The sequence below is a fragment of the Falco naumanni genome, chromosome 4 (assembly GCF_017639655.2).
Source record: "Falco naumanni isolate bFalNau1 chromosome 4, bFalNau1.pat, whole genome shotgun sequence".
In the NCBI taxonomy this organism is placed as follows: Eukaryota; Metazoa; Chordata; class Aves; order Falconiformes; family Falconidae; genus Falco; species Falco naumanni.
The window spans coordinates 64,193,812-64,206,166 of record NC_054057.1 but is presented as its reverse complement, the minus strand read 5'-3'; the positions used below and the strand labels follow the sequence as shown (position 1 = coordinate 64,206,166).

Here is a 12,355-nt window from a genome sequence, read left to right as displayed (position 1 = left end):
CTTGGCTTTTTATTCCACTGGAAACCATTTATAGATTAAATTATTCCTGTGCAGCTCTGGCGAACCAGCCATTTCAGCACTACATCAGCACAGGGGAATACACCAGCGAAACAGAGGGTAAAGTGAAAACATCACTCTACTGTCCAGCTGGAAAAATAAATATAAAAGAAGAGTTATTTCAATTGTGATAACCCTAGATAACCTGTCCTAGGGAGGGATGCGGTACTAGCACAGAAATTTATCAAGTTAAGTGTTCCTTATAAGAGAGGCTATTAAAGGAAATCAGGTTTGGTGTGTTCTAAAAACTTCCTTCCCCCTTGCTCTCTGTAACAACTGCGGTTCCTACAAGCCAAGAGAGATATGCAGGGCTCTGAGTTGGCCAGAGGCATTCTCAAGAATCCTTCGTCACTCCTACAAAGTGGCCAGAGCTTTTTAATTTTCCTAAGGCAAGGCGGCTCCTCCCTGCGCTGGAAGCCATCAGACAGCTGTGCACTGTACCAGGTCTGTCACGTGCACAGGCTGATGTTTCAGTAGATTAAAATTGATGTCACTGAAGAACTTCACCCCCCTCCTCCCTGCAAGTCACACGTGGTTATGAGAAATTGCCACGCAAAAAAAGATTTCTTGGCTACTGCCTCCCTATAGCAGAGCTCTGGCTGGAAACTGCACCATAAAACTCCAAATCTCGCTCGATCTACTTTCCACATCACCATTGTTCAATTTACAAGCAAGGAAGCATTTTTTCCTACATGCAAATTTATCTCAGTGTTTAATAAGAAAGTATTAAGAGGTGGTTTTGCACATGATGCCATGGATTGGACACCTGGGCTCTGCTCGCCCCTTCCCTGCCGCCCTGGGTGGAAGTCTTTGGACGTCTTTTAAGAGCCCTCAGTACCGTTAGGTGATGCAAAGGGTCACACAGCCCTTCCAGAATTTAGAGTAACAGCTTGGAAATCTGGCAGCAGCCTTTGCCACCTCATCTGCACGCTCCTAGTGGGAGCTGGCCTGACAGGACACTCACCGAAGTTGGAGTCCTCACCCAGCTCCTTGCCGTATCGGATCATGCTCTCCCCCAGCAGCCCTTCCGATTGCGGGTAGCCAGGGTTCTTCACCTGCCCGCGGATCTTCGACATCGTGTTGAGCATGGTTAGCTTGGCTCTGGAAGCTGGCACAGAAATAGCCACAGCCGTGTTTGCAATTACTTGGACTTGCCAGCAGCAGCTGGCCACTGCCAACTTTTTTTTTTCTTCAAGCTACACCCAAAGCCAAGAAGCCCTATTGTCTTCATCTACCAGAAATATCATTCACTACAAAAGGAGAAGTTTCTTTTCCAAGACAGCAAGCAAAAATAGTTCCCCAAACTCGCCAGTGAAGGCCAAAGGAGTTTCCCCAGCCCTCCCCTGGAGCGCTCTCTGAACGAGCTGGTTGGAAGCATGCAGGACAGCAGGCTTCAGAGATGATGCCTACGAAGCCAGCCACCCCTTCCTGGCCCAGAGATACCACTTTTTCCAGATATCCTGAGAAAAATGGGTCTCCTTCAGGGCCTCCGAAGGCAACTGAACTGAGCCTCTCTAGGTCCAAGGCAGAACATGTGTCTGTTCTTTCACTGTTCAACAGCAACAGCAGCGTTGTACAGCCCAGAACACGGCACAGGGCAAGAGGGGTATCTGAGCCTGCACCCGAGCCTCCTGGCCTCGGAAGTGGGCTGGTAACCAGTATCTCAGGGCCACAAAGGTTCTCTCTGACATCTCTTTGTCCCCTCTGCCTCTTTTCCCTGGAAAATGGTGGGGCAGAGGGAAGGGGACAGGGGAAGTTCAGGCACTCACCTGGGTTCGGTTGGAGGTACTCTATTGTTCTGGTCAATACTTCTGTAACTGCCTTGCTGGTCAGGTCCACTTTCTGTAGGTAAGACAAGATGACCCAGCAGCAGTGAAGCTCAGTTCAGGGCTTTGGCAAGGTCACAGAGGCATTGTATGGGCAGTTTTAGATTTCTCTTGTTCCTTACTCACCTTTTCCATTTCCTTGAAGTCATCGTCTAGCTTGGTCCCTTCAGCCCCTCCAACCTTCTCGCTGACCAGCTGCAGAAAAAGAACAAGAGAATAGGAATCAGGCATTGAACTAACTGCTTAAAGCTCCTTATACCTCATGGAGTAAGTCTCTGGGACAGAAAGGGAAGGTCCAGACAGCATCTGCAGGAGAAAGGAGGTGGCAGGAACAGCCCAAAGCACATCAGAAAGAGGTAGCTCTTTGCTAACACTGCCCACTGAAAATCTACGCATCTCCTACCCTCCCCAAAGCTTGGCTCAGCCAGGATATTCCTCACCCAACAGAAGCTACACAGCTCCTTAAATCACACCACACGGCACCAACTCCAACACTTGCTGGAAAAAACCAAGCAGCAGAATTGTCTCTCGACTCCATTTTGAGCCAAGGCTTCAGTTTCACACATGGCAAAATGCAAGTAAACAGGGAACGAACACACTCTGCTCACAGCAGCCAGCACAAGAACAGAGTCTCGAGAGAGCAGAGACTTCTCAAAGCCCTAAATCATCACTCTTAGGGGAAACACTGGAGGAGCTCAGGATCTGGGGCACGGGGGTTTTGAATTCTTTGTAAGCAGAGGATAAAGAGATCTGCAAAAGCTACAGTAAAGTTTTCAAATCCATTTATCAAAGCATCTCTGACGCCTGTTCTAAAACTAGTGAAAAGGTGAGATGTTTGACAAGCTGTAAAGATAGGGCTGCTTTTGGCTGTTTGTGTGAAGGCTTATCAACTTCCTTCTAAATAGCACTAGGTCTAAGAAAAGACCCCTGCTCCCTAAACCTTGCCATTCAACTGCCAGAGCTGAAAGACAGTAAGTGCCTTATTAAATCCACCTAAAAAGTGTCCTTTCCTGTAGCCCAAATGGAGAGGAACACTTCCTTCCCAGCTCCACACCAGTGTGGCAAGGCAAGTGACAGTGCCTGGGGATGCAGGACATATGGATTGGCCAAAATTAGTCATTATCTTGCCCCGAACTGGTCTAAACGGATAGCAAATTACCTACACAGACATCAAAGGCGGTCTAGGAAACAGGCGCTGACTCCCAAGTGCGTGATGCCTGTGGCAGGGCATCGCCAGGATTTCACATGTTTGTAGTCAAAACTCCAGTTCTGGATGAACAATACAGGTTTGTTTACTTCAACATCAAATACTTGATTTTATCAAGTCTTTCTTCCTCTGAACCCTCCTGCTCCCGTGGGGATTCAAAACGGTTCCTTACTTTTTTTGAGGAAGATGGGGGGAGAACACTTCAGCAAAAGCACTCGGAGGCACCGGGCCAGGGACTCTGCCCTGCCTGCTTGCACCGACCATGCAGTGCTCAGCCCCCAGAAATGAAGTTATCAGGCAGGACATGCAGAAGTAATGCTTGTTATTACAAAGAACAACAAGATCTTCAGTGTTTCAGCAAAAATCCCATTTCCAGGCCCCAAAATAGAAAGGAGGAAAAAAAAAATACAGTACAGCAAGTGCCCAGCTTTGCTTCTGAGGACAAACATTGCTGCTCAGAGCACAGCCACAGCTGATAAGCTTCTTGCATCTTGGTGGGGAGACATCAGCAACCGCTCAACACTGCCGAGCAGCGCGGACATTACGGAGGAGAGGCTGGGGAGCACGGAGAGCTCTTCCAACCGACCGCTTGGCACGGAGCTGTGCAAGGTCAGTCACTGCAGGGCCAAAACAAGGGTTCAACGAGGCTGACAAATGAGGCACAAGCCTCTCGGAGCCTTGCTGCACCAAGGGAAACTTTTTTCCTCTTTGGGAGGAAGCATGGTTCAGCAGAGGACCCGAGATGCCCAACAAAGAGGGATGGCTGTAGTTCACCCGTGACATTTAGACACTGGGAAAGGAGAGGGTTGCTGCTCCCCTGGCTGGCCCAGCACAGCTCTGGATTTCATTCTCCGGTTTAACCCTCAGATAAGGGCTTCACCAGTCCACAGGACCCAGCAAGAGCACGCCAGGATGTCCCAGCCCTGCCCCCTGCCATGCTGCATCTGGCTAGCACACGAAGAGGCTCGAAGGGATATTATCACCCCCCCAGCTGCCCGCAGGCAGGCAGCCGATCCAAGCATGATTTTTTTGCTTTTTTTGGACCCCTGCTCTACGCCTGGGGTGCCAGCACACACCCCTGCAAAGCCAGCTCCGAGATGGGGAGGCACACGTTCCTCTCCAGACACACTGAGTCTAGAAAAAAAATCCCCACCAAGCAGTTGCTCTGCCTGCCAGGGCAAGCTCAGCGGAGCAAAGCTCGCTCCCAGCTGCCATCGCCTGTCCCCTGCCAAAAGTCCCGCAGCCTCCGCAGACAGAAGGGGGCATGGATCGCTTTCGCAAAGGTTGCACCTCCGGAAACCTCCTTTATTTGTTAATACACCTGGGACGGGTGCAATTAACCCAAGCGATTCCATTCCCGCTTTTCTCCACCCACCCACCCACAGATTTGCAGCCCAGAAAGCTGCAAATAACCCTTCCGGCAGGGAGCTGGGCTGTCATCAGCGACTGCATGCCATGTCACAGGCATTGATCACCACAGTGATCTGGGAGGCTTAACACCCACCCAGAGAGCCCAGAGACGTGAAGGAGGTAAAAAACCCCTCACTCGCAGACTAATTTAATCCTCCTTTTGACATCCAAGAAATGCTACTGCTGCCCTGCTGCGAAGGAATAATACGATTGAGGTTCTCTCCCTGCTGGCTCTAATTAAACTGCGAGGCTTCATCACAGGAGGAAAGAAGGTGGGATCATGTGCCATCCGCAGCAGCTCCATCCCTATCCCCACGCTCCCAAATCTGTCAAGTCAGGAAGACAAACTAATGCCGATTCTGCCATGGCGCTAGCCAAGACAAGAGCCAGGAGAAGCCCTCGCCGGCTCCTTGTTTAACCTAGAGCTTCACGATGGAACTGGGAGCCAAGTTTCCAAGCGCCCATCGCGCGTCTCATCGTGCCGCCTGTGGAGCTGGCGAGGGTTGGCAAGTAGGCGGCCACCTTTCTCAGGGGAGCATGAAGTCCACGGGAAAGCTCGCCCCTTGCTTGCTGGACGGGAGGGGAAGGAAGCATCCACGTGCTGCTCATAGCACGCGGCTTGGTGTAAGTGAACTGTAAGATGGTCAGTGAAATGCTGCCGGTGCACATCCCAGCACAGCTTCCTCCAGGGAGCAGCTCGGTGGCTTTTTTGAGGATGTGGTGACAATTTTCTGCATTTTTATTTCTTGAGCAGCCAAGAGAAGACTTGGGATACATCCATCTTGCCCTGGTCGGGGACCTAACCTCCTGTGAACATTGCGACCAAGACATATGTGAAGCCAGGGAAGGGACGGTGCAAGGCAAAATATGCAAATCGCTAATCAAATTCAGTGGCCTAAATACTCTCTTGCAGCCTTATGCTGAAGCACATCAGCTGGCTTGGAGTGAAAGATGAGAACAAGTCTATTGTCTCTGGTTTCTTTAATCTCCCAGCCCTACCAGGATGGGTCACATACTAAAAGGTTAAACCCGAAGCAAGCCCTGCCACGGCTCAGAGAGAGGGGCAGGGTGCAGCCACTGGGCAGAAGCCCTCAGCCGCACCACTGCAGCAGCCGAAGCTGAATGCTTCCTAGAGCAAATATTAGCACAAGGCAATACAGTCGGGCGTCACTGCTTCAAAACGGGACGGCTGTTTACCTGGCATCGCAACCAAACCACACCGCAGGGCGGGGGAAGAGGGCTGAAGCAGACAGTGAACGCAAATTCCAACAGAGAAGCCGGGAATCAATCCCTCGCTTCCCATCCATGTTTAATTAAAAGGATACTGGCAGTTAAAATATGCCCTAGATAGCTCCAACCTGAGATCAGAGTAGGGAGGTGCATGTAATAGAAGGCTGGTGCAGGGCTCCTGAGCTGTGCCAGGGTGCAGTAGCCCCCACCTCAGCGAGCATCACGTAGAGCACAGCATCCAGCCCGCTTCATCTACAGGAGAGCTGATCCAGAGGAATGAGATATGACCACTTCCCACCACCAAAGGGCTGCTCCCAACCACACTTTGCAGCTTCTGCAGCTTCATTTTAAAGAGCATCAGCTCACGGGGACTTCCGTCGGCTTCCTTCCCAGGGGCGTGGGAACGCGAACAATCCCGACTTCCCCTCGAAAACCCACCGGAGGGCTGCGCGTGGTGGAAGATTTTCAGAAATGAAAGACCTATTATTTAAACTAACTACTGCAGCAGGAGTTTGGCTACGGGGAGAGGCAGGAATGGTATGTGTACACAGAGAGGGAAGAAAGGCGTGATGAAGAGGGCTTCTTTTTTACAGCTGGGAGTGGGAGAGAAACAAGGGAGGGCTGCGTAGCCGCTCCCAACTTACCACACAAAATCCATGCACTACTCCTCAAAATCCATCCTTCCTTCATCTCATCCACTCAGCTCCAGGACAACGTGCAGCAGATCAAGAAATCTGAGTGTCCACCCCTTGCTGTACTGCATTGGGCATCCTTACATGGACCAGATGGATCAGACAGGTATCAATCAGTCTTATCAGTCTGCTCACGCCGTCACTGACGCCCAGACAGATCCCAAAAGCTTGGAGAAGGAACGTGAAACACCCAGTCCCGCCCCAAACCCGCATTTCTCTCATTGCTGGATGCAGCATCACCCCCATTAACATTCCTGCCAGGAGCATGAGGCCATGCCCAGCACGCTTTGCCATGCGGCAGGTGTGTGTGGCCAGGATGTGCCTGGATAAATTTAGGAGCGCAGAAGATCAGGAGAGGTTTTGTGAGCAGTAGATGAGGCTATACCCCAAGAAGAGATGGGCAGCCCCAGCTCGGAGCAGTGGCATGGGCTGTTCTGCCTGGCTGCATCGCTCCCAGGGGGTGCTGTCGGCAGAGGTGTGAAAGATGCCCAACACAAGAAAAAGGTTTTTGTACATCAGCAGCAGCAAAATTCAGGACAAGCCGAGAGAGAGGATGCCATCTGCCAAACTTCCCCCAGTCAAGAAGCACCTGCAAGGCCCCTTGACACCTGGAGGAGAGCAGGTTTGCAGCGCGTGCCACCCTGAAAGTCCTCGTCTGCCCAGCCCATGGATGTGGGAGACATAACTCGGTGCCATTTTCTGCTAATAAGCAGCTTTTCCATGTGACTTTACATGCCGGATTTTGATGTTCGGCGCTTTAGCCTTTAGATACTTTAAAATGGGAAATTATCGCTTGCTCAGCCTCAGAGAAGCAAAACACAAAACTTTTTTTTTTTTTAAACTTGCTTTTTCCATAGCAGTCAGCCCTATTTATAACATATCAAACATGCCATCCTCACATTCAAAACAGCTGCCCGCAGTAGAATGAAAACTTTATCCCTCCAGATAATGCTGTATCAAAGCTTTCCTCTTCCTCTCCGCTGCCCTCTGCCTCTCAATAGAAAGTTCCCTTCAAGAAATAATAAAAAACCCCCACAGACAAGCAAACACACAAGCAGCTCCACCCTGGCTCCCTTCACCAGGAAAGAGCAAGTCCAGTGGAAAAAGCCAGCCCACAAAATAATTAAAAAAGGTGCTGTAAATGTTTTGAACCCCAGACGAAAAGGGCTTGAGTGCAACACAACAGTCTGGTAGAGACATGAAGAAGCAGCAGTGAAGGAAAACCAGGGCTGACCGGGATCGCTGGTGCCCAGTTACAATTGTGCCCAGCAGCACAGATCTGTGGGATGCTCTGTAAAACCTACGTAAAGCCATCACCACTGCTCCGGCTCAGCAAGGCGTGACTCCCTGGCAAGTGTGGTGTCTGGTCATCTTCACTGGTAGCTTCATCATCACAGTGCAAGAGGCAGCTGGGCGGTTGCAGCTCCGCGGAGCCAACGTGACAATTTATTCTGTCGCTGCCTGTGTATTTAAGCTTTAAAATCGCTGGGTAGTGAATGGGTTTAGTCACTCAGCTGCAGCCAGCGGGACATGGCAATGGCAGGGCTGCAGAGCCCCCAAAAAGCCTCCTCGAAACACACTCCACTTCAAACAGCGTGCTCGTGAGAGGCAGGAGCTCAGCAGCACCACAGTCCAGCTGCAGCTCCTGGAAAACACCCGGGGGGGTCCTCCCTGAGCACCCCACACGTCTCTGCCACCGCAGAGGCTCCTTGCAGAACCAGCTTGTACTGGGAAGTGTCTCAAGGCCAATGGCAATCCCTCGCAGATGTCTGAGCTCTGATGTGCTGCCTGTCTGTGCCACAGTGTCTCATTAAAAGTTAATTGTCACCTTCCTGGCATAATCCTTGGAAAAGAGGCAAGACTAGAAGGTGCTGGTCCAACAGCAGACACCAGTTGGGATCTGGAGCACATGTATGTTGTGTCAAGTCCTCGCTGCTGTGGACACATCTCCGGCTCCGAGCCACAAAGGCAGCAAGCACACAGGGCTGGGAACTGGGACGAGACAACGAGACTCCCGTGGAGCAGCAGCGACTGATGAAAACCCACCGAGAGCTTTAACACTGCGCACACCCCTTTTCTCCCCAGCCAGCCTGCAGTTCTGTCTGTTCATGTTACCTTTGTAGGTCTAACTGTATTCTGCCTCTGTAGAAGCTTTTATGTTTTGGGTTTGGTGGTGTGTTGTTTTTTTTTAATTAAAAATGGAAGGCATCCTTTCTTAAGGAATGACGCTGCTGAGAGGCAGCGGACACCCCAGTTTAAGGAGAGATCGGCACGCCCACAGCAAAGCGCACACTAATCTGAGGAACTTCTGACCTACTTTAAGGAGAAGAAAACAGATCAAAGTGTTCATTGTGCGGAACAGGGGATGAACAGTTACCACTAGACTTGTAACGAAGAGGAAGGCACATTTCCCTAGCAGATCCTCATGCTCCGAACCGCTGCAGGACTGGAGGCACCCAGCAGCTCATGCCCCTCGTGAGGCTAAGCACCATTGCACCAACTGGACTCTCTCACCCCAAAAGCTGCCACTCTAAGGAGAGAAAACCAACAAGTGCTAGAAGAGGAAAGAGTGTGAGAGGAAGCGATTTGCCTACTGTCAAGGGCAGGTTATCAGCAGAGCTAAAAACAGAAGGTGGATGTCTGTCTCACCACTTCTCACATCCCCGTTGGGCTGTGGGGCAAACCAGAGAAGGAGGAACAGCAGCTGAAGCTCTCGCCCTCCGGAGCAAGACTTTGCTGCTTGGTCCTAACGTCAGCCCTGCCATTGATCTAACCTGTCTTGGGGCACCTGACACTTCTACTGGCCACCAAAGTAATCTAATCTGCAATCTGCCCACCAAATAGCTCACAGGAGCATTTTTACTCTGTTAGCCAACTCTCAGTCTTCTCCTGAACTTTCTTTCCCTTATTTTTCATTAAAATGGCCAGTCCTATCCGAGACTCACCACGCAAGCACCGGCGATGTACTTGTGCAAAGACACATAGAGGTGCTCTGCTGCCTCCAGACACGTGCAGCGGGAAAACGTGTCTAGAAACAAACCGAGCACTCCACCCCCTCACCATCTGAGATGGGGATCTGGCCTCTCTCCACCCAGTGCCGGAGGAATTGCCTTGATTTTGAGCAGGAAGGTCAGCCCAGAACAATGAAGAGCTCCTTCTCTTCCCTTCCGACAAGGTAGAAAGCCTTCAAAGTGACCTCAGGTTGTAATCTTATTATACAGAAATCGCAAAGAAAGAGCGGCTACATGCAAAGACAGCTTTCTAGGGAGCCACCTGTCAAATCACCTACTCAAAGCACTATCAAATGACTCATCTCCATCCAGCAGATGCACTCAGAGGAATGAGGACAGCATGATTTTTTATTTTTTTTTAAAAAAGTAACTTCAGCAGCAGCCAGCAGGTCACACTCGCAGAGCTCAGGCCAGAGAAGGGCATACGTATGCACTGCAATGCAGCCGCTCCCTGTGTGCTTGGGGGATTCATCCTTTCCTTGTCCGCAGCATGACAGCGTTTAAAATCCTGGTTGCGATCCCTGTTTACGAGGCTATGTGCTCATCTTGATGCTCTCCAAGCTAACTCCTCCAGGAGGAGAAAAACGGTGCCTCCTTCCCTCCCTGAGCAGAAGCCAGCAGCTCAGCTTGCCCCAGCTAACACCCAGGCAGGAACGGGCCAGCCTGCTGGAAGGGCACAATGCTGCCTCAAAACCAGACTCACCCCAGAGGAGAAAGGTTTCGACACGCAGCTCTCACCACGGGGAGACCCTTGAAATGTTCTTGCTACAGGGAAGGGGGCACCTCCCAACAGTCGGCAACGGCCATTTGCATCATAAACATTTTCTCCTATTATTAGTCACCTCTCGCATGCTCTGTACCAAACGAGACATAATTTCTATTCAGCTGGAAAAAAAAAATTGGGTCAAGTGAACAGGGAAAACAAAAACACGTAAGGAAGAAAGCAGCAGCTCTCCTCCCTCCCCCAGCAATGCCTTTCTCCTCACCCACTTGCAGTGACTACAGCAATTCAGAGGAAGCCCACTAAACCGAGGGGAAACGTGGAATATTTGCCTTGTATCCAGATTTCCTGCCCAACCTCCCTACGTCCTATCTCAGACGAGCCTCAGTGAATCACCGCCTGACTTTTACAAAGCTGCTGAGACATCATTCCTCAGCAACTCCACCTGACCTTTGCGGGCCCAGGGGAAAAAGACAAGCAGCTCCTCGCATTTGAGACTTGGAACTGCTCATTACATGAGATATAAAAGTACAAAGCACTAGAAGTGCCTCCTAGTAATTGTGAACCTTGGTCTCCTCTTCTGCAAAGCTTCAATGACAAACCCAGGCAGGGCACCCAGCAGTCCTGTCCTCTGGTCGGAGTACAGATCAGCCTCAACTGCCTGCCTGCATGCCGCTCCTAGTGATTTCACAAAAAGGAAAAAAAAAAAAAAAAAAAAAAAAAGGAACAGGGGGGCTTACAACACCTGCATATCCCTGGGGAAAACACCATGGCCACAAGACAGCTTGCAAAAAAGCAGCAGATGGGATTTCTGCTCCCCATGCAAACTGAGACAGATGAAAAAACACCTCCCCAAGGTGCATGACACTAACTGGCATCACCCAGAGAAAAATCTTGGACAACAACGGAGCCCAGGGACTACCAAAGAACTGGGAAGGAGGCAGAACCACCTGTGGATGTGCAGCATGAGGAGACCAAGTCAGACTGATGGGGCATGTAGAGCAATTACCTAAACAGTATAGTCATGGCTGCATTCAGTGTTGGGTGGCAGACAGTGCTAATGAGTTCAGGGAAGAGTCAAAGTGAGTTCCCAGGCAGGTTTACAGACAGAAGGGAGATCAAAAAAGGTGCTGAGCTCAGGCAGCAGCTCAACTTCATCAAAGGGAAAGCAAAACCTCCTCTTCCTGGCTTAACAAGGACAGCGTTGGCCAAGCAAAAACTCCAGGACAGACCTAGTGATATCTCAGTATATACAAACATCAAAGAGGGAAAGAAATAATTGAGAACACTATAAACACACATTTTCCTTGTTAATTTGAATACTAGGAAAAGCTTAGCAGCTATCAGACCAGAGCACGGCATCCTAAGGAAAAGGAGAGTGGGAACAAGTGAAGAGATGAACGTAAGACTTCCAGGAGCGATTCAGCAGCAGGTGTTGGACCAGGTCAGACTCCTGCATCAGTTCCACCAAGAGCTCTGCACGGGGGCCTTCCCTACACCCAGGTACTCTGTCCTGCTTCCAGCCCACGCGAGATGATGCCGAACCCTTTTTTTTTCTTGCTGCACATCCTTAACACTGGCTACAACTCATTTCAGACTGGTTTAAATGTGAACAAATCCCTCCCATCGCTCTGCAGTTTGCTTTTTACTCTGCAGACGATGCTATCGATGCATCACTAGTACCTTTCTGCCCTGCAGCCAGAGCAATAGGTGCAGCAGAAATCCTGGCTGATAACCTTTGGATTATGTTACCCCTGACAAGCACAAAAGTGCAGACTCCCTTGGTCTTTAAAATTCACCCAATATAATCAGAAGGAGCTTTACTATGAGAATAGCTACACCAACATTTGGCACTCCAGATTTGTGGCTGCCCAGTGCCCCCTAAGTCCACCCAAAAGCATGTGCACAGACACACGTCACCAACAAACAAGATTATTTTCCAAATGCTCCACGATGGGACTTACAGCGAGAAAATCGGGGGGGGGGGGGGAAACAACTCCAGCAAGAACAGCACCTTCTTACACAGTGGATTTGCTTTGTATGTAGATGATTGTTCACCATTTTTATGCCTTTTAAGTCACGAAGGTGGCAAGATCAAGTTTAAATATAGCTAGTCCTGTAAAGCCAAAACATATTTGGTCAAGAACGTGGTTAATAAATTATCATTGATTAATAAAGTCTGGGACAAATGAGAAGATACA

At 50.1% G+C, this 12,355-nt stretch overlaps 1 protein-coding gene across 3 annotated transcripts in view; it reads right to left on the bottom strand.

Moving 5' to 3' along the window:
* Positions 1-12,355, bottom strand: part of SH3GL1 (SH3 domain containing GRB2 like 1, endophilin A2) — a 29,865-nt gene that overhangs the window by 8,835 nt on the left and 8,675 nt on the right. For all 3 annotated transcript variants that reach the window (XM_040591437.1, XM_040591438.1, XM_040591439.1), the window contains exons 2-4: positions 2,010-2,078; positions 1,827-1,899; positions 1,022-1,165 (exon numbers count right to left, since the gene is read on the bottom strand). In XM_040591437.1, the coding sequence (XP_040447371.1) occupies positions 1,022-1,165; positions 1,827-1,899; positions 2,010-2,078 (286 nt within the window). The remainder of the gene's footprint in view (positions 1-1,021; positions 1,166-1,826; positions 1,900-2,009; positions 2,079-12,355) is intronic.